Here is a 17,474-nt window from a genome sequence, read left to right as displayed (position 1 = left end):
CGATTTATCTAGGACTATTAACCCAGTTGGTATCCAAGCCTATCTGATAATAATCAGAGTAATGTTACTACTCTGCTACTGCTACCTAAGAATGAAAGGTATTTATAGTTCTTATGTACTTCTTAAATATGTACACTTTGGAATTTTGAGGAATAACAAGTCATTTCTAAAAATTTTGCGTTCTACGGTCAGGTTATAGACAGGTGGTAAGAGTTACTTAACTTCTAGCATTTTAGTCAAAGGCTCAGAAAGACTAACCTTTCTGATACATGTAATATAGATGCACAAGGTAGACAATCTGTAGTACGTAAATCACCATTTGCTTTTCTCCGTAGATTTATCTTGTACCTAAAAGTCTGGCTCGCAAACGGATCTGGAATAAAAAGTACCCCATTTGTATCGAGCTTGGTCGGCAAGATGACTTTATGTCCAAGGCTCAGACGGACAGGGACACTGGTGAGGAGAAGCCACCTGCTGAGAAAGAGCTGGCGAGTGAAGACGTTAAGAAGCCACCCCAGCCTCAAGAGGGGACGAAGTCTAGCCAGAGAGACCCGACACTGTATCTGTTTGGGAGAACTGGCCGGGAAAAAGAGGAATGGTTTAGGAGGTTCGTCCTGGCGTCTAAACTGAAGTCAGACCTCAAGAAGCTGCCTGGAGTTTCTGGAAGTAAATCAGGTAGTAGCGTTTGTGCTAAGTGGGTTTGTGTTTAAAGGGCTGTGGGAAGGGGAGGGGGTGGCAGGCAGGCAGGCAGCCCACCTTCGGTTCCTTACGCTCCACCACCCCAGTGTGTTGTCATGACATGCGTGCCTTCCACAGTAACCGCTACCGCCCCTGGTACTGAGTCGTCGTTCCGGTGATGGTCCATTTGTGGGTATATGTGGTTAGCCTGTGGTGGCATCCGGGACTCTCTTTTCTTGGTATTCTCATCAAAGCAGCTCCAGGAGACCCTTGTCTGAAGAAAGTGGTAAGAGCAGAGCATGGTGGTGCACACCTTTAATCTCAGGACCAGGGAGTCAGGCAGGTGGATCCCTGTGAGTTTGAAGCTAGCCTAGTTCACGTAGTGAATCCCAGGCCAGCCAGAGCTACATAGTGAGATCCCCACCTCTGCCACCCGAGTGCTGGCATTAAAGGCGTGTGCCACCATGCCCAGCTGTATTTGGTTATTTTTAATGACTTGCACTTCTGACATAATACAGTCAATGGTAGGAGCCAGGAGTGTGGAAGGCCTGGGCGCCCACCATACACTGAAATCAAGCAAGCCTCTGCTCTCACTCCATCAATACCTCGATTAGCCCGAGTTACCTTAAAACACTGTGAGTTGAGGTGGAACTTGAGGCGACGGGTGAAGACTGTCCTGTATTCCAAAGCCACTGCCCAGCTGCTGGACGATTTGCACACTAAAGACCGTCTCCCTTGTGTTATCAATATTACACGTATCAGAAAGGTTAGCCTTTCTGAGCCTTTGACTAAAATGATGGAAATTAATGTATGAACAGCCACTGCCCAGCTGGCTTGTTATCAGGTGACACCGGTGTTCAGTCTCCGAGGCCAGGCGCCTCTGTAAATACCGCACGATGGAGGAAGTCTTGCTGGCTGGCTCAGGCCTGTCCTCTCTCTCAGGGATGCCATCACTTAGAGACATAGGTTTAATTGGCAACTCACGGTGCAGGTTCTGACTCAGGAGACCCAAGCAAGGATGGAGATTCCAAATTTTAGCACTCAGGTCTAGTTTAGTCAGAAGTAGCTGCAGGAGGAACAGAACCCGGAGAGAGCGGAAAGCCATGAGCTCTCCAGCACAGTTCCAGTGTGACGTTACCAAGAGGCAGCCATGAAACCTAGAATGGTGATAGCCCTTGTGCTTTGTGCCACCCCAAGTGAAGACGCTGCCCCGTGGCAGGGGACAATAGCCTTGCTATAGTTGGGTTTCCCTCTCCTGACCTTGAATAGAGGGAGGAGTGTTCTTGGCTCTGTCTTTTTAAATTGTTTTTTATTCATTTTTTTTAGATTTATTTATTTATTTATTATGTATACAGGAGAGCGCGCCAGATCTCATTACAGATGGTTGTGTGGGTCCTGGGAATTGAACTCAGGACCTCTGGAAGAGCAGTTGTTGCTCTTAACCTCTGAGCCATCTCTCCAGCCCCTGTTTTTTATTCATTAACTAAACTCTAGAGTTTATTTTGATTACTGCATTTTCTCTTAAAGTCCTTCTCTTCTTCTAAATTCCAATCCAAGATACCACATTGCATTTAGGTTTTATTAAAAAAAAAAAAAGTGTGGTGGGGATATAGCGTCATTCTGACATTTAAATAATGTTAAACTTTGAAGTGGTTTGAGAATGATAAAAGATTATAAAAAGTTTGAATTATAGGTAAAACTTGAGGTAGTCAGTCCTGGAAAGAACCTAGCTAAAAAACAAGACAAAAACCCCAAGTTAAAGTAGCCTTCCCAAGTGGTTGTACAACCAGAGAGAGCGCCATTCAGATGGCTGGAAATGGGCAAACACCCCCTGACCGCCTTGATCTTTACCTCTCTGTCCTTGCTCACACAGACACCTGGGCCAGTTGATTGGTGTCAGCACTTCATGCTTAAAACCCTCTGCTTCAACATGATGAGCTGAACCTGGGGTCACGCTCCAGGCACTTGACCGTCAGGCTCCTGCCCTTCCCTCCACCCACACTTCCTTTCCTCTGTGTGTCTTCATGGGGCTTCCCTGAATCTTGCTTCTTCGAGGGCTGTTCTCTGTCTGGAGTGTTCTTCTGCTAGGCCAAGGAAAATGGCAACTCTTTCTCAAAAGATAGTGCAGGTGTCCCTGGTGGATGTCAGTGCCAGGCCAGCAGCCTTGGGCAATGCTGGTTACAGGCAGCTGTGACTTACCTTCCCACGTGTCTGAGTCAAGGGCAACGATTCTGCCTTGTTCTCCTGGTTAGCGTGGAGTAGATCCAGAGAAGGTGTGTGATGAGTGATCTGTTGAATGAAAGATGGCATCTTTGAAATGCCCTGAGCTGTGGATGGACAATTCATTAGCTTCCTGCCCTCCCTCCGTTTACTCTGTTAACATTCACAGCTCCTCCCTGACTGGAGGGTACATTGGTGCCGTGTTTTATGTTTTCCTAAAAGATCACTGGGAGCAAAGAAAAAGATAGCCACCTGGCATACTGTGCTGCCCCCATTCCAAAATTACCTCAAAGAAAAAAAAAAAAAGAAAAAAAAAATTCTAAAAATCATCTAATGTTAGAGCAGAAAGTATTCTTTAGGGTAAAGGTTTTTAAAAATCATATGGTGGCATTTTAGCTGCTTTTCCATTTAAGGCGTGGGTGTTTTGTTTATTCCTGGCCCTGTTTTCCGTCTGTGGTAATAGCTCTCACTTCTCACCCCAGGGCTTTTGCCCACCCACAGCAGACACGGCAGCCCCTCGGGGCACCTGACCCATAGCCGAAGCAGCAGCAAAGGCAGCGTGGAGGAGATGATGTCCCAGCCCAAGCAGAAGGAGCTGGTGGGCAGCGTGCGGCAGAAGGTGCTCCTGGACTACAGCGTGTACATGGGCAGGTGTGTGCCCCAGGACGAGCGAAGCCCCCACAGGAGCCCTGTGCAGAGTGCGGAGAGCAGCCCCACAGCTGGGAAGAAGGTAAAGCCGCCAGGCGGGCCTCTCTGCTCTCCTTACGCTCACCTTCATGGGCGAGGGATTCATGCCAGCCCCCCCCTCCCAGTCCAGGTTCCAAAGACATGGTGATGAGCTAGACGTGGAGAGGCCTGTGTTCTCTCAGAGTGAAAGACCCCCGGCTGAGATCTTCCTCCGGGAGAGACCCCAAACCCAAGGAACACACCGAAACCACAGATCAGATGCAAAAGCAAGAGGGTTTATTTAGACCAGGTACCTGGGGCGAAGTCTCTTGGAGGACTTGCACGCTTTCTTAGGGCAAGGGGGACTTTTTATGGGATCCCAGGGGCAGAGGCGCGGTTACAGAAGCGAGAAGCATAGTTACAGGGTCCCTATTGGTTGTTTCAAAGAAGGCCAGGGTGAACTTGGGGTCGTATGTGTGTGGCTGATTTGGCCTTGTCCAGGCCAGCTGTTTATTCCTCAAGGCCAGGGGGCCAGCCATAAAATATCCTGATTCGACTCAACTGTCTTTTTCCCAAGGCCGCCGACCACAGTTATCTCTCTCAAGGCTGAATGGCTGGCCATAGCTATCTCTGTCAAGGCCGGGTGGCTGGCTATGGCTGTGAACTCCTGTTTTTCTGATTCCATTAGAATGGCGTTTCTTAGGCTAAGTTATAGGGGGGGGGGGCATTTCATTGGCCCAAAGCCCCATGTCCTCATAATGGAGCGGGGGTCTTTCATTCCCCCATTTTCTTTTGTACCAAATGAAATCTTTCATTTTAGGATGGAGAATAAGGGGTTAGCTCTATCTCTGACTGTCTGAGCCTCTGATATTGCTTGGTTAGGATCAAAGCCTGGGCAACAGAAACCTTATCCTTGATGAATTGCACCAATCTGTTGAGGATGTATGACCCAAACAATAAAATGAGCAGGAGGATGATTAGGGGGCCCATAATGGTGGAGACAAGGGTCGTAAACCATGGTGACCTTTAGAACTATCTTTTAAATCATTTTTGTTGAGCATGGCTACTTGGAGCTGTCTGAATTGGCCGGTCTCTATAAGGGCTGCAGTCCCTGTATCTACCCCAGCAGGTATTCCGCCCATGGTAATTTTTTCCAGTAACAGGGCCAGCGTCAGGGAAACAGGCTCTCTGGTGATGCCCCTCCTTATGTCAGGAGGACTATTAGGGGGATCAAGGGGACCCCTGGGTGAGTCTTATCTTTAGTGGGTTTGGAGAGCATTGAACTAGATGTCTCGGTGCCCTCAGCTTCGTCGGGTTCCTTGGCAGCCTTTACATGCGACGTGTGGACCCAAGCCGCTGTCCCGTCAACCTCGGCTCTAGGTTCCTAGATTGATGGCGTCGGACCCAGACAGAGTCCCCAATCTTGAATGGGTGAGGCACCACCGGGCGGTTCAGTTGCTCTCGGCAGGCAGGGGTTTTTACATCGTCTTTTGCATCAGTTGGAGGGCTAGTGGCAAAAGAGGAGATATCAGAGTAAAGGAAATTTACAATTGGTGGGGGAGCCCCATATATGATCTTAAACGGGGTTAGGCCATGAGGCCCAGGAGTGTTCCGGGCTCGGTAAAGGGCTAGGGGGAGTAGGAGCACCCAATCTCTAGTGCCAGTTGCAAGCGTTAATTTGGTTAAAGTCTCTTTAATGGTTTTATTTGTACGTTTTACCTGTCCTGAGCTCTGGGGGCTGTATGCACAATGAAGTTTTCAATCGATCCCCAGTAGCCTGGCCACCTCCTGACTTACCTGGGAGACGAAGGCGGGCCCATTGTCTGACCCCAATATCTGGGGTATTTTATACCTGGGAAAGATGTCATCTAGGAGTTTTTTGGTTACCACGTTAGCGGTCTTTTTCTTGGTAGGCAAGGCCTCTGTCCATCTATGATGTAAGCTTGTCGCTCGGGGCTCCATTTCGCCCCCATTTTCTTTGTTAGTTCCTGGTCCTCCGGGCTTTCATGGCCCCAGTCTCTGTACCAACATTTTTTTTGCAAAGCCTGAGTTCTCGTCCACGAACAGTTTAAAGGGCTAGGACTTGTAGGGGGGTCCCTTTGGGTCCTGTCCAGATGCCAGCTGAACCTTTTTCTCGGTGGTCCTTCGATACCTCCTGTTACCTGTGGCCCCCTGGACCAAAGCTGTGCGGTCATTGAGAGAGCCTCCGGTATGGGTCAGGACTGAATGTTGAGCCCCGGTGTCCACTAGGAAGGTCATTGGCTGCCCCCCAATCTTGAGAGTTAGCCTGGGCTGGGGGGGGGCGCTCCTGGCCATGACCTTCCCAATCCTCCAGATTGAGGACCCTTGGCTTAGGTCTCCGAGACCCTTGAGGCTTTTTTTTGATCAGTCATGAGCCCAATGTCCTCTCTGTTTACAGTAAGCACTTTGTCTTTGTCAAGCAGTGTTTTTTTTTTTTTTTGATCTCCCGTCCTAACTTCCTAACTCCCTCTCTGACCTGACCCTGAGACATTACAGTGGCCAGGACTTTTTTTTGTTTGTTTTTTTTCTCTCTCCGTGTCTCTCTAAGTCTTTTTTTAAAAACATGCTGCCGGCATCTCTTTCTGGTAACCTGAGCCGAATCGGTAGGGGGTCTAGAGCCCCTTGGAGACCCGCTAAGAGCAACTGGCGATAGAGACGTAGGTGTTCCCTACCTTCGCTGGTTTGTCCCGCCTTCCTCGTAGGCGACCGGCAATAGGGGAGGAAGCAGGAACCTCATCCTCCGCTGTTTGGGGGCCGCTGCAGGAGCCGCCGGTCCCTCCGGCGCTGTCGGGGGGGCTGTAACACTCGGGGCGGGGTGACTCGGCGCCCACGGGTGACGCCGCCCCCGAGCCATCTTTCTCATACCGGGCCCTTTTAGCCGTCCCGGTCGCACGGCGCTGTTAAGGTGGAAGTGCGTTCGGCGCGGGTCGCCGGCCAGGGGGCGGTCCCTCGCCGACCCCATCCCCGGCCCTGCCTGCGCGCCCCCGCCATCAGGGATGCTGAAGGCCGACTGTGCCGCTCGGCCGCCCGCCGCGCTACCCATCGCCCCTCCGAGTGAGCGGCGGCGGGGCGCTGTTGAGACCGAGGTCGCCGCCGCCGCCGCCGGGCACCGGGGACGCGAACCGGGCCGCCCGAGCGCCGTCCGCCCCTGGCCCCGCCTGCGCCGCCGCGGGCCTTCGCGATCAGATTCCCCTGGTCCGCACCAGTTCTAAGTTGGCTGTTAGGCGCCGGCCAAGACGAGGCGCTGTGCGGAAAACCGCGGCCCGGCGGGGCGGACTCCTCCGCCCGCACGGGAGACACGGACAGCCGGGGAGAGCGGGGAGCGAGGGGAGCCCCCCCCAGCGCCGCCCTGGACCCCCGCGACCATCGCCGCTGACGGCCTGCGGGGACTGGGCAGGGGGCGTCCCGGCGCCCTAGCTTCCCGGCGGCCCCGCCTGCACGTTTTTATCTCCCGTACCCGCCTGCAAGCCTGCCCACGTGCCCGCCTGCGCCGGAGCAGCGGTGGACTTGCTGGTGTGGGGTTAGGGAGGAACAGGGAGTGGGAGGGATCCGCCGATCTGGCTTCCTCGGCTCCGGGATTCGGCGAGCGCTGCTGCTGCCGGGGGGCTGAGGGGAAGAGAAACGGCTTAACCCATGGGGGAGGTTCTGTTGTCAGGAGTCTCCACATGGCAATGTATGGGACCTGGTCCGGGTGGCCATGGGGACTGGAAGCAAAAACTTTTCCCTCCACCTGTGAAATAAGACTGAGGTTAAAGGTTTTCTGACGAGGCCATCTTACATCTATTTTAACCCAATCGGCCTCGCAAAGAGTGATCCATTTTTTTTTTTTTTTAATTACGACTCCTTCGTTGTTGGCTCGTGTCTTTACGTCTGACCAGTGTTTAAGCATGAGGCTCAAGGGGGTGGTGACAGTCTGTCCTATGGCTGTTTTTAGGAGGAGAACGGTTAAACAGAAAACAAAAAAAACGACAGACCAATATAAATAAGACTAACACTCGCTGCGCGGCTTCGGTTCCAAACCGAAAGCAAAACCAGAAAAACCGTGCCCCCAGAGGGGTCTTTAAACCGTGCCCCCAGAGGGGTCTTCAGATCGTGCCTCAGAGGGCACTTCAGATGAACCGTGGAATGTCTTCCAGGTTCCCAGATTCCCCTGGAACGTCTTCCAGGGTTCAGTGGCGAAGTCCAGGCCCGTCGGCCCCCTCTTTCAGATCCACTGACACAGACAGATTATCAGGCGCAGGCGCGGAGACAAACAAACAACATTTAACATTCAGACAAACAGACAACACTCAGACTGGACAGGGATGACATAAATCAAGGCCGGCCGGCTTACCTCCTGATGGTGGGTCGGTGGTCCCAGGGAGGGGTCTCAATCCCCGTACGGGCCACCAAATGAAAGACCCCCGGCTGAGATCTTCCTCCGGGAGAGACCCCAAACCCAAGGAACACACCGAAACCACAGATCAGATGCAAAAGCAAGAGGGTTTATTTAGACCAGGTACCTGGGGCGAAGTCTCTTGGAGGACTTGCACGCTTTCTTAGGGCAAGGGGGACTTTTTATGGGATCCCAGGGGCAGAGGCGCGGTTACAGAAGCGAGAAGCATAGTTACAGGGTCCCTATTGGTTGTTTCAAAGAAGGCCAGGGTGAACTTGGGGTCGTATGTGTGTGGCTGATTTGGCCTTGTCCAGGCCAGCTGTTTATTCCTCAAGGCCAGGGGGCCAGCCATAAAATATCCTGATTCGACTCAACTGTCTTTTTCCCAAGGCCGCCGACCACAGTTATCTCTCTCAAGGCTGAATGGCTGGCCATAGCTATCTCTGTCAAGGCCGGGTGGCTGGCTATGGCTGTGAACTCCTGTTTTTCTGATTCCATTAGAATGGCGTTTCTTAGGCTAAGTTATAGGGGGGGGGGCATTTCATTGGCCCAAAGCCCCATGTCCTCATAATGGAGCGGGGGTCTTTCAAGAGCTCGTGTTCAGGGAGACGGCACAGAGTGAGCACTGGGTGCCGGGAAGAGCTGAAGCCGGGTTAAAGGTGATGGAGAAAGGCCTCACTACTGTTTGTGTTATCTGGGTCCCTTTGAGGAGGTGGTCAGTGAGCCACAGTGATACACGCTAGAGGGACATCCCAGAAGGGGCCCCACTGTCTGCAAAAGCTCCGCAGCAGGAATGCAGTTGAAATACTCAAGGGACAGCATTGAGCCAGTGTGTGGCTGGGCAGCAAGCAAGGATGAGAGAGAGAGAGGGAGGGAGGGAGGGAGGGAGGGAGGGAGGAGAGGTGAGGTAGCGGCTTGGAGGGTGGGCAGGGCCTCTTCAGGTCTGTTTGAACAGGGTTTGAACAGGGAGTACCATTGTTCTAAGCTTAAGTGACTCTCCATGGAGAAAGGCTGTGGGGGAAGGAGTGGGTGGGAAGCCATGGAAAGGTGGGCTGAGAGGCGGGTGCTAGTGGGTGGTTGGGAGGAGAACTGACTGGTTTTGCTGATGGACAGATGTGGGATGTGAGAGAAAAGGAGGCTGGAGTGAGGCCTAGTTTTTGCACCTGACAACAGGCTCAGGTAGGAAGGTCATGGGGTCACTGGTAGTAGAATCCAGTGTCTTCGAAGTTGTGGGTGGTCCTCTGCTCTGTCACTGCTTTGGAAGATTTAGCATGAGAACGACTTCAGAGTGTAACCAGCTGAACTTTGACTTAAGTCACTCAGAACACGATTGTTAATACACACTGCCGTACACCAGACTTGTCTGGGAACTCTAGAATGACTCTAATCCCAAGAAAATCCTCACAAAGCAGATCTCTCCTTGATGGCGATGGGAAGCTGAGCCAAGAGAAGTTAGGTTGCTCAGGAATACAGCGGCTGGGTAGTGGAGTGCACCTAATGTCACCCGTGACTCTGGTGCCCCCGGACTGCTGGGACTGTCGTGCTGAGGAGCACTCTGAGGTCAGCCTGTACCGGAGGCCTCCTGCCTCTGCTGTGCCCCACCGTTTTGAGGCCCAGGCCCTGCCTGCAGTTCCCCAGCCTCTTCTCATGGGTAGTCCATCATGTTTGACCTCTTGTCATGGCCAGACTGCTGTCTTTAATGAGGAACGTGGTGCCTTCCTCTTCTGCCTCTGGCTGCCCTTTGGTTTACTTGTTCTGTGGAATCTCTTCTGTGTGGAGGTGACTGACCGCAGACCTGACCCATGTGAACTTGTCAGCTCCAAGACCATGTGGCTTCGCTGGCCTCAAGCTCACTGCCTCCACACACACTCTGAATTACCAGCTCTGGTGAAAGACTTCCCTCTAGGCTAGAGTAGGTGACATCCTCTCTTCTAGAAGTGACCTTGTTGCCTGTGACAGCTCCCTCCTCCTCACGTTCTCTTTATCTAAGGACATCAGTTGTCTTGATCTCATCAGATCTAAGAAGAACTGTACACTACATGGCAAGGTTGATGAAAATCTTTCTGAATGGTTTTCTCACATTAAAAATCAAAACAAAGCCGGGCGGTGGTGGCGCACGCCTTTAATCCCAGCACTCGGGAGGCAGAGCCAGGTGGATCTCTGTGAGTTCGAGGCCAGCCTGGTCTACCAAGTGAGTTCCAGGAAAGGCGCAAAGCTACACAGAGAAACCCTGTCTCGAAAAACCAAAAAAAAAAAAAAAAAAAAAAAAAAATCAAAACAAAGCCGGGCAGTGGTGGCACACACCTTTAATCCCAGCACGCAGGAAGCAAAGGCAGGCAGGTCTCTGAGTTCAAGGCCAGCCTGGTCTACAGAGAAAGTTCTAGGACAGCCAGGGCTATACAATAAAGCCCTGTCTCAAAAAACAAAACAATAATAACAATAATAATTATTATTATTATTAAAAAATAAAAACAAAGCTGAGCATGGTGGCACACTATTGTAATCCTAACACTCACAAGGCTGAGTCAGGAGGATTGCCATCCTGGGTTATACAGTGAGAGCCTATCTTTAAAGAAAAAAACTAAAAACTTAGTGCCTGGAGATGGCTCAGTGGATACAGCACTTGCTGTACAATCCTGATGACCTGAGCCCAGTACCTGGAGCCCACTTAGAAGCTCCAGCTCAAGAGAGGAAACACCCCCCACCCCCACCCCCCACCCTTATTAATTTAATGATAACTGCCATGCTCCAGGAAACCAGAGAGATAGAATTGCATAGGAATGTGTGGGGGTCACTGTCTCCGACAGGCATTTGAAGAAAGTGCGTGAGCTTTAGTGCAGGGCTCCCCAAATCTGCTTGGCCTGCCTAAAGTGTGTCCGGGCCGTATCTTGGGGATCTGGTAGTGTGGGCGTCCTTGAATAAGGTGCAGGTGTTAGTCTAGTGGTCCGTCACGGTGAAACAAACAACCCAAGGTGGTTGCTTCAAATAATAGCTACTATTTGTTTTCCTCACAAATTTGTCATTTCATCAGGGGAGGCAGGGGGGGACTTCCGGTTGCTCTGCGCAGTCACCAGGGAGGCTGGAGAATGACCCACTGCCGAGAGGAAGGGCCCTCTTGTGGAGCACAGGTAGATTCTAGTTGTGGGGAGGAGCCCAGCCGGGGCTGGGGGCCTCGGGCCTTCCTCTGTGGCCTGGGTTCCTTCAGGCAAGCATTCCTAGGGAAAGCAGGAAGCAGACGCTAGGCTGCTGCTGTTGATCAGGGCGGTCCTGGAAGCTCCTGCGTCTGGTCAAGGAGAAGGGCATAGGCCCCGCCCTTCCCAAGGGAAAGTATGGTAGGTGGAAAATGAAAATGCCAGGGTGCTCCTGTCCCACACGGTGCTCCTGTCCTGCACTACACGGTCCTCCAGTCCCACACGGTCCTCCAGTCCCACACGGTGCTCCTGTCCTGCACTACACAGTGCTCCTGTCCTACACTACATGATGCTCCTGTCCTACACTACACGGTGCTCCTGTCCTACACTACACGGTGCTCCTATCCCACACAGTGCTCCTGTCCCACATGGTGCTCCTGTCCCACACGGTCCTTCTGTCCTACATGGTGCTCCTGTCCTGTCCCAGACGGTGCTCCTGTCCTGTACTACACAGTGCTCCTGTCCTGTACTACACGGTGCTCCTGTCCCACACGGTGCTCCTGTCCCACACGGTGCTCCTGCACTACTGTGAGTTAGCAGAGCTGATGCTGTGCCAATTTCATATTACTTTTGTGATTTGAACAAATGATTCGCACCCTATGAAATACTAACGTGGTTCCCCCATTTCTCTGCTGCCCCTGTTCACTCCCAGACAGGCAAGTGCTTAGTGTCTGATTGGTTGTCTGCATGTATCATTCCGTCTTCTGTTTTATCCAAAGTTTTGTGTACTGTAGTCCATTCTCAAACACTTTCTGAAATCACTGTATCCATTCATAGAATGCACTCTCATCTTTTTAGACAGATCCAGAGACTCCGATGGGTGCATGTTCTGTAGTTTAAGGTTTCCCCCAGTATTCTGCCATTTCTGGCAGTGCCGGATGAATAACATGTGAGTGTGCTTTCACGTTGTTGGGGTGTCCTCAGTGCTGAAATCCTGAAAGCAGGATTCTTGGTCAGAAGTGAATGCACGTGTGCTGTGGTTAGAGATTGGCAAATTCCATCCCTAACAGTCACACCAGTGTTCATTCCTACCAGGAAGGTATGGCACTGCCCATTTCTCTGACCTCACCAAAGGTGGACCTTTTGGGTATTATCAGTGTTCATCCCTTCAGCCAAAATTAGGACATTTCCTCAAGTCCATATCACCTCCAGCATCATAAGTCCAAAAGGAGGATCTTAAAGGGGTCAGAGACACAAAAGAACCGTTGACATTTCCTCAGGTTGCTCCAAATTATGTTTTCAGACTTGGCCAGGCCCCAGATGTTCACCCAGATTCATATATCCCCTCTTTCACACGGGGGGCTTGGGACACTTTGTTCTGTTTACCCCACTTCCTGCCATCTCCCCTTCCTGCTCCCTCTTACACACCATAGTCAAAACGTTTCTGTCCCTGAAGGTAGGGCTCCAGAGTGTCCTAAGCACAGCCGCACATTCATCTCCCTTTAAGTTGTGATGCCCAGTGCTAAATGAGTTAGCCAGCTGGTTACAGGGTGAATAGGCCAGTGTTAGGTCTCTGGTGCTCAGGAGCTGAACCCCAGTTCAAAACACCCAGATGAACTTTCTCACTGGGACCACCAGCTCACAAATAATAACATGGAGACTTACTGTTAATTATAAATGCTCGGCCTTAGCTTAGGCTTGCTCCTAACTAGTTCTTATAACTTAAATTAACGCGTATTTTTTAATCTATGTTCTGACATGTAGGTCTTTACCTCATCTCCATACTGCTCATCCTGCCTCCTCCGTGTCTGGCTGGTGACTCGCTGGCAACTCCATCTTTCTTCCTCTCTGAGTCCTCTCTGTCCCCAGAAGTCCCACCTAACCTCTTCCTGCCCAGCTAATGGCCATTCAGCTCTTTATTGCACCAGTCACAGTGACACAGCTTCACACAGTGTAAAGGAATGTTCCACAACAGGCCACAGGCTAGCATTATGTGCGAAACAGTTCTAGACACTACTGGCAGTTAACTTACCCATAATAGTTAAATACAAGATCAGAAGATTTGGTATAGAAACAGCTTAAAGCTATTAAGCTGCATTTGAATTATAAAGTAGCACTGGTTTCTAGATGTCTAATGTCTGGTTTTAGGTGATTTAAGTTATAATTCAAAAAAATCCTTTTAAAATGTCTCCAGGTGGGACAATCTTACTTGTGGTTTATAGGTGTGTCGGGAGGTGGGGTTCGGGGGACACCCTGCAGGCTGGCTGCACACATGCCCTAGATCTGAGGCCAGGGAGTGTGCCTTGGAGTTGGCTGCTGGGAGAGAAGACTGCCTGGGCAGGAGTGTGTGCCCATCCTCCAGGTGGGGGACTGTGGTGCTCAGATGGTGTGAAGCACGTCTCTTCTTTTTCATGGGAGGGCTGAGGGAGCGATAAAGACACCCCAGGCTGCTCCGGGGTAGAGAGCCCTGCTGTCACTGTCACTCGGCTTTGTGCCCCCGCCCCCACACACACACAGGGTTTCTCTGTGTAGCCCCGGCTGTCTTGGAACTTGCTCTGTAGAGCAGGCTGGCCTCGAACTCACAGAGATCTGTCTGCCTCTGCCTCCCGAGTGCTAGGATTAAACACATGTGCTACCACCGCCCGGCCGTGAGTTCTATTTTTGACTTAGTGTCTGTGAGCTGGGTTATAGAACGGTACCATCTGTGTTTCAGAGGATAAGAATTATGTGGACAAGCATCAGCTGGAGACCAGGGGACCTGAACCTGATAGAGGTTTCCAAGGCTGCGCTTTTCCTCTCAAAGTGGGTTTTTCAAACATGTAAAACTGGAAATGGAAAAATGCTTATTATAAATTAAAGATGTGAAGCAATGTGTCCAATTTAAAAATAAAAATTTAAAGGAGACAGGAATGCCAAGAAAAATCAGCAAGGAAAAGAGTAGTTTTTATTTTGTAAGCTTTTTTACATGTGTTTAGTATGTGTGTGTATACATATTAAATGTACATATGCCATGGAAATAGGAGGCCGACTTTCTGGAGTCAGTTCTGTCTTTGTACCATGTGGGTCCCAAGGATTAAACTCAGGTCATAGCTGGGCATGGTGATGTACTCGGGAAACAGAGGCAGGTGAATCTTTGAGTTCGAGGTCAGTCTAGTCTACATAGTGAGTTCTGGTACAGCCAGGGTTACATAGTGAGACCCTGTCACAAAAGTAAATGAATAAATAAACAAGCAAACAAAAACTCAGGTCATCGAGCTTGGTGGCAAGTACCTTTACCTGCTGAGTCATCTTGAATAGTCTTTTTAGTAAATGATGTGGGAACAATTAAAAAGCCACAGGCAGAAGCATGAAGTTGAACTCCTGCCTCACACTCCTTGCAGAATTACCTCACAGTGGTCACAGACCTCAAGGTAAAGGATAAGACTATAAAGCACAGAACAGAACTAAATCTTGAGTTAGATGAAACCTCCTGAGCAGGGTATGGGGGTACACATCAGTAATTCTAGCACAAAGGAGACTAAGAGAAAAACAAGAGTTCAAGTCTGCTTAAAATAAACTAATGAAGCAAAAAGAGAAAAATAAAGGTCCTACTTAAGACCACATAAGCAAACAACCAAAGTAAAGTAAGTTGGGCTGTAATGACTCGGTATCAGCCCAGGACCCCCAAGACCAAGTTCTCAGCACAAAGGAGACTTTTTTACCCCAAGAGGGCAGGGATAAGAGACAAAGACAGGAGACAGAGGACAAGGGAGAAGGGGACGGGAACAGGGAGAGATAGAAGGGGGGTATTTGTCCCAGAAGGACAAGGGACTGCCTCTGGAGAGAGGAGACAGACATGGCCCATAGGAAAACGGCGGTTTATAAAGATACAGGGGGAAACCCTGTGTTAGGATGAGGTGTCTAATTTTAATTGGACATGTTAGTTAGGTGAGCCAAAGGGGGTCTTGATTGCAGAATCCCAACACTTTGGTAGCCGGACCTTGGTGGTCAGCCCCAGGAGGAGGAAGTGGCCAAAAAAGGGACTAGACCTCGGTGTCTAGCTTTAGGAGTATAATCGAATGGTTTTTAGCAAGGTAGAGGGAATTGGGGAGAAGGGCAAAGCCTGCCAGAGCCATGTTTGCCATGCCCAGGCTGCCTAGAGGCCCTTCCTGGGCTCCATCCAAACCCAGACCTTTGGTGCTATAAACGGTACCATCAAGAGCATTGAAAGAGGCCTAACCAGATGGCGTGGTGGGTACAGGTGGCTGCTACCAAGCCTGATGACCTGAGTCCAGTCCCAGAACTCACATGGTAGAGAGACTCACTCCTACACACTAAATACAAATAAAACAAAATGTAATAAAAGCAATTTTTCTAGTTAAAAAAAAAAAAAAAAAAAAACAGGCACTAGAGAGGTGGTCCAGGGGTTAAGAGCACCCACTGCTCCCCAGAGGACCTGTGCTCACTTCTCAGGACTCACGTCAGGTGCCTCACAGCTGCCTCTAACTCCAGCTCCCAGGGATCTGACGCTCTCTTCGGGCTTCCTAGGCGCCTGCACATGTGTGGCACACACTCCATACAGACACATATAGATGCACAAAAATAAAAATAATTATTTTTAAAAGATAACTCACAGAGTAGGAAAAAAAACATTTGCAAACTGTTTCTCTAATATGGGTCTAATAACCAAAATGTATAAAGGAGTTCTATGGCTCAATATTAAGGATGTAAATAATTGAATTAAGAAATAGGTAAAGGGAACTGGAGAGATGGCTCAGCAGTTAAGAGCATTGACTGCTCTTTCCAGAGGACCCAGGTTCAGTTTCCAGCACCCACATGGCAGCTAACAACTGTCTGTAACTCTAAGATCTGGCACCCTCACACAGACGTACATGCAGGCAAAACACCAATGCATATAAAATAAAAATATATTTTAAAAAAAATTTTTAAAAAAAGGGTACAGGGATAGGGAGATGGTCCACTCAGTAGAAGTACCTGCTTCACGAGGACCTGGATTCCCCAGCACCCAGCAAAGTCAGGCATGGTGCATCTGTAATCCCTAGCTAGGGAGGGAGAGACAGGTAGATCCCCGAAGTTCAGTGGCCAGCCAGCTTAGTTTAGTAGATAAGCACTAGGTTCTTTGAGAGACCGTCTCAAATAATAAAGTGTGAGGATAAAGAGAGATGGCTGAGCAGTTAAAAGTACAGACTGCTTGTGCAGAGGACCCATTCGGTTCCCAGCACCCACATCAGGGGATCACAGTCTGTCACTCCAGCTCCAGGGCATCTGATAGACTCCTTTGGCCTCAGTAACTGTGCTCATGTGTGCTTCCCCTCCCCCCACACCATTAAGAGAGAAATCTTTATAAACTAATAAGGTAGAGAAGTGGTCAAGATTCCCATTATTGATCTCTGGGCTCCATGCTCACACGTGCACATACATGCACACACATGCACATGCATACACACACCACAGACACACATACAAAGGCATGTGTAAAGGGGTCTAGAATGAAAGCTCAGTTGGTAAGTGCTTGCTTGCTAACATGATAACATGAATTTGACATGGAACCCACATAAAAAAGCCAGATGTGGTGCCATGTGCCTGTAATCCCATCCCCGAGTACACAGACAGGTGGAGTCTCAGCTCGCTGACCAGCCAGTCTTGCCTACCCAGTGTCTCTCAGGTCCCACATAGAGACCCTGTATCAAAAACCAAGGTGGGAAGCCTAAGAGACAGTATCCAGAGTAGACCTGTGGCCTTCCTACACACATGCTTGCACACACACGAACATGAACACACAATCAATGGGTTAAGAGGCTGGAGAGATCCAGACGATCCGGGTTCAAGTCACAGCAACCACATGGTGGCTCACAACTGTCTGTAACTCCAGTCCCAGAGTATCCAAACCCTCATCTGGCCTCTACAGGTACCAGATATGAACATGGTGCATAGACATATGTGTAGGCAAAAAAAATTTAAAATAAATTTTAAAGTGGGTCAAGGATCTGGATAGACATTTCAAAGAAAAGCATATTGGGGCTGGAGAGATGACTCAGCCATACAGAGTGCATACTGCTCTTGCAGAGGACCCAAGTTAAATTCCCAGAGCTGACAACTGCTTGTAACTCTACCTCCAGGGGATCCAATACCTTTGGGCTTCCAGGGCTCTGGCCTGTTTGGGGCACCTGCACTCAAGTGCCCAAACCTAAACACACACACACACACACACACACACACACACACACACACACACACACACACACACACACTTTTTAAAAATAACAAAAATCTTGTTCCAGGACAGCCAGGATTGTTACACAAAGAAACCCTGTCTCAGGGGAGGGGTGTCCCTAAAAATGAAAGTATGGTATTGATACGTTGGTCAGGCCTAGTGCCACAGC

General features: G+C 50.0%; 2 protein-coding genes across 12 annotated transcripts in view; one reads left to right on the top strand and one right to left on the bottom strand.

Annotated features, from left to right (window-relative positions):
• Tex2 (testis expressed 2) overlaps positions 1 to 17,474 on the top strand; it is a 140,773-nt gene that overhangs the window by 86,018 nt on the left and 37,281 nt on the right. For all 9 annotated transcript variants that reach the window (XR_013041926.1, XR_013041927.1, XM_076543574.1 and 6 more), the window contains 2 exons: positions 336 to 675; positions 3,381 to 3,628. Coding sequence is in view for 7 of the 9 variants with exons in the window: in XM_076543574.1 (XP_076399689.1) it covers positions 336 to 675; positions 3,381 to 3,628 (588 nt within the window). In the remaining 2 variants the exon portion in view is untranslated. The remainder of the gene's footprint in view (positions 1 to 335; positions 676 to 3,380; positions 3,629 to 17,474) is intronic.
• LOC143267025 (uncharacterized) lies at positions 3,678 to 6,555 on the bottom strand. 3 transcript variants are annotated; one of them, XR_013041924.1, is made up of 2 exons: positions 5,362 to 5,566; positions 3,678 to 5,071 (listed from the first exon to the last, which is right to left on the bottom strand). XR_013041924.1 is itself a non-coding variant. In XM_076543569.1 (2 exons), exons 1-2 carry the CDS (start codon positions 6,545 to 6,547, stop codon positions 4,894 to 4,896), a joined length of 468 nt encoding a protein of 155 aa, XP_076399684.1. In that variant the 5' UTR covers positions 6,548 to 6,555; the 3' UTR covers positions 3,679 to 4,893. The 3 variants fall into 3 exon arrangements, 1 of the variants encoding a protein (XP_076399684.1); XR_013041925.1 differs by having other exon boundaries at positions 5,417 to 5,566; XM_076543569.1 differs by lacking the exon at positions 5,362 to 5,566 and adding an exon at positions 6,258 to 6,555 and having other exon boundaries at positions 3,679 to 5,071.

The sequence above is a fragment of the Peromyscus maniculatus genome, chromosome 8 (genome assembly GCF_049852395.1).
Source record: "Peromyscus maniculatus bairdii isolate BWxNUB_F1_BW_parent chromosome 8, HU_Pman_BW_mat_3.1, whole genome shotgun sequence".
In the NCBI taxonomy this organism is placed as follows: domain Eukaryota; kingdom Metazoa; phylum Chordata; class Mammalia; order Rodentia; family Cricetidae; genus Peromyscus; species Peromyscus maniculatus.
Note: the sequence above shows the minus strand (reverse complement) of the source record. Positions and strands in the feature narration are given on the sequence as shown.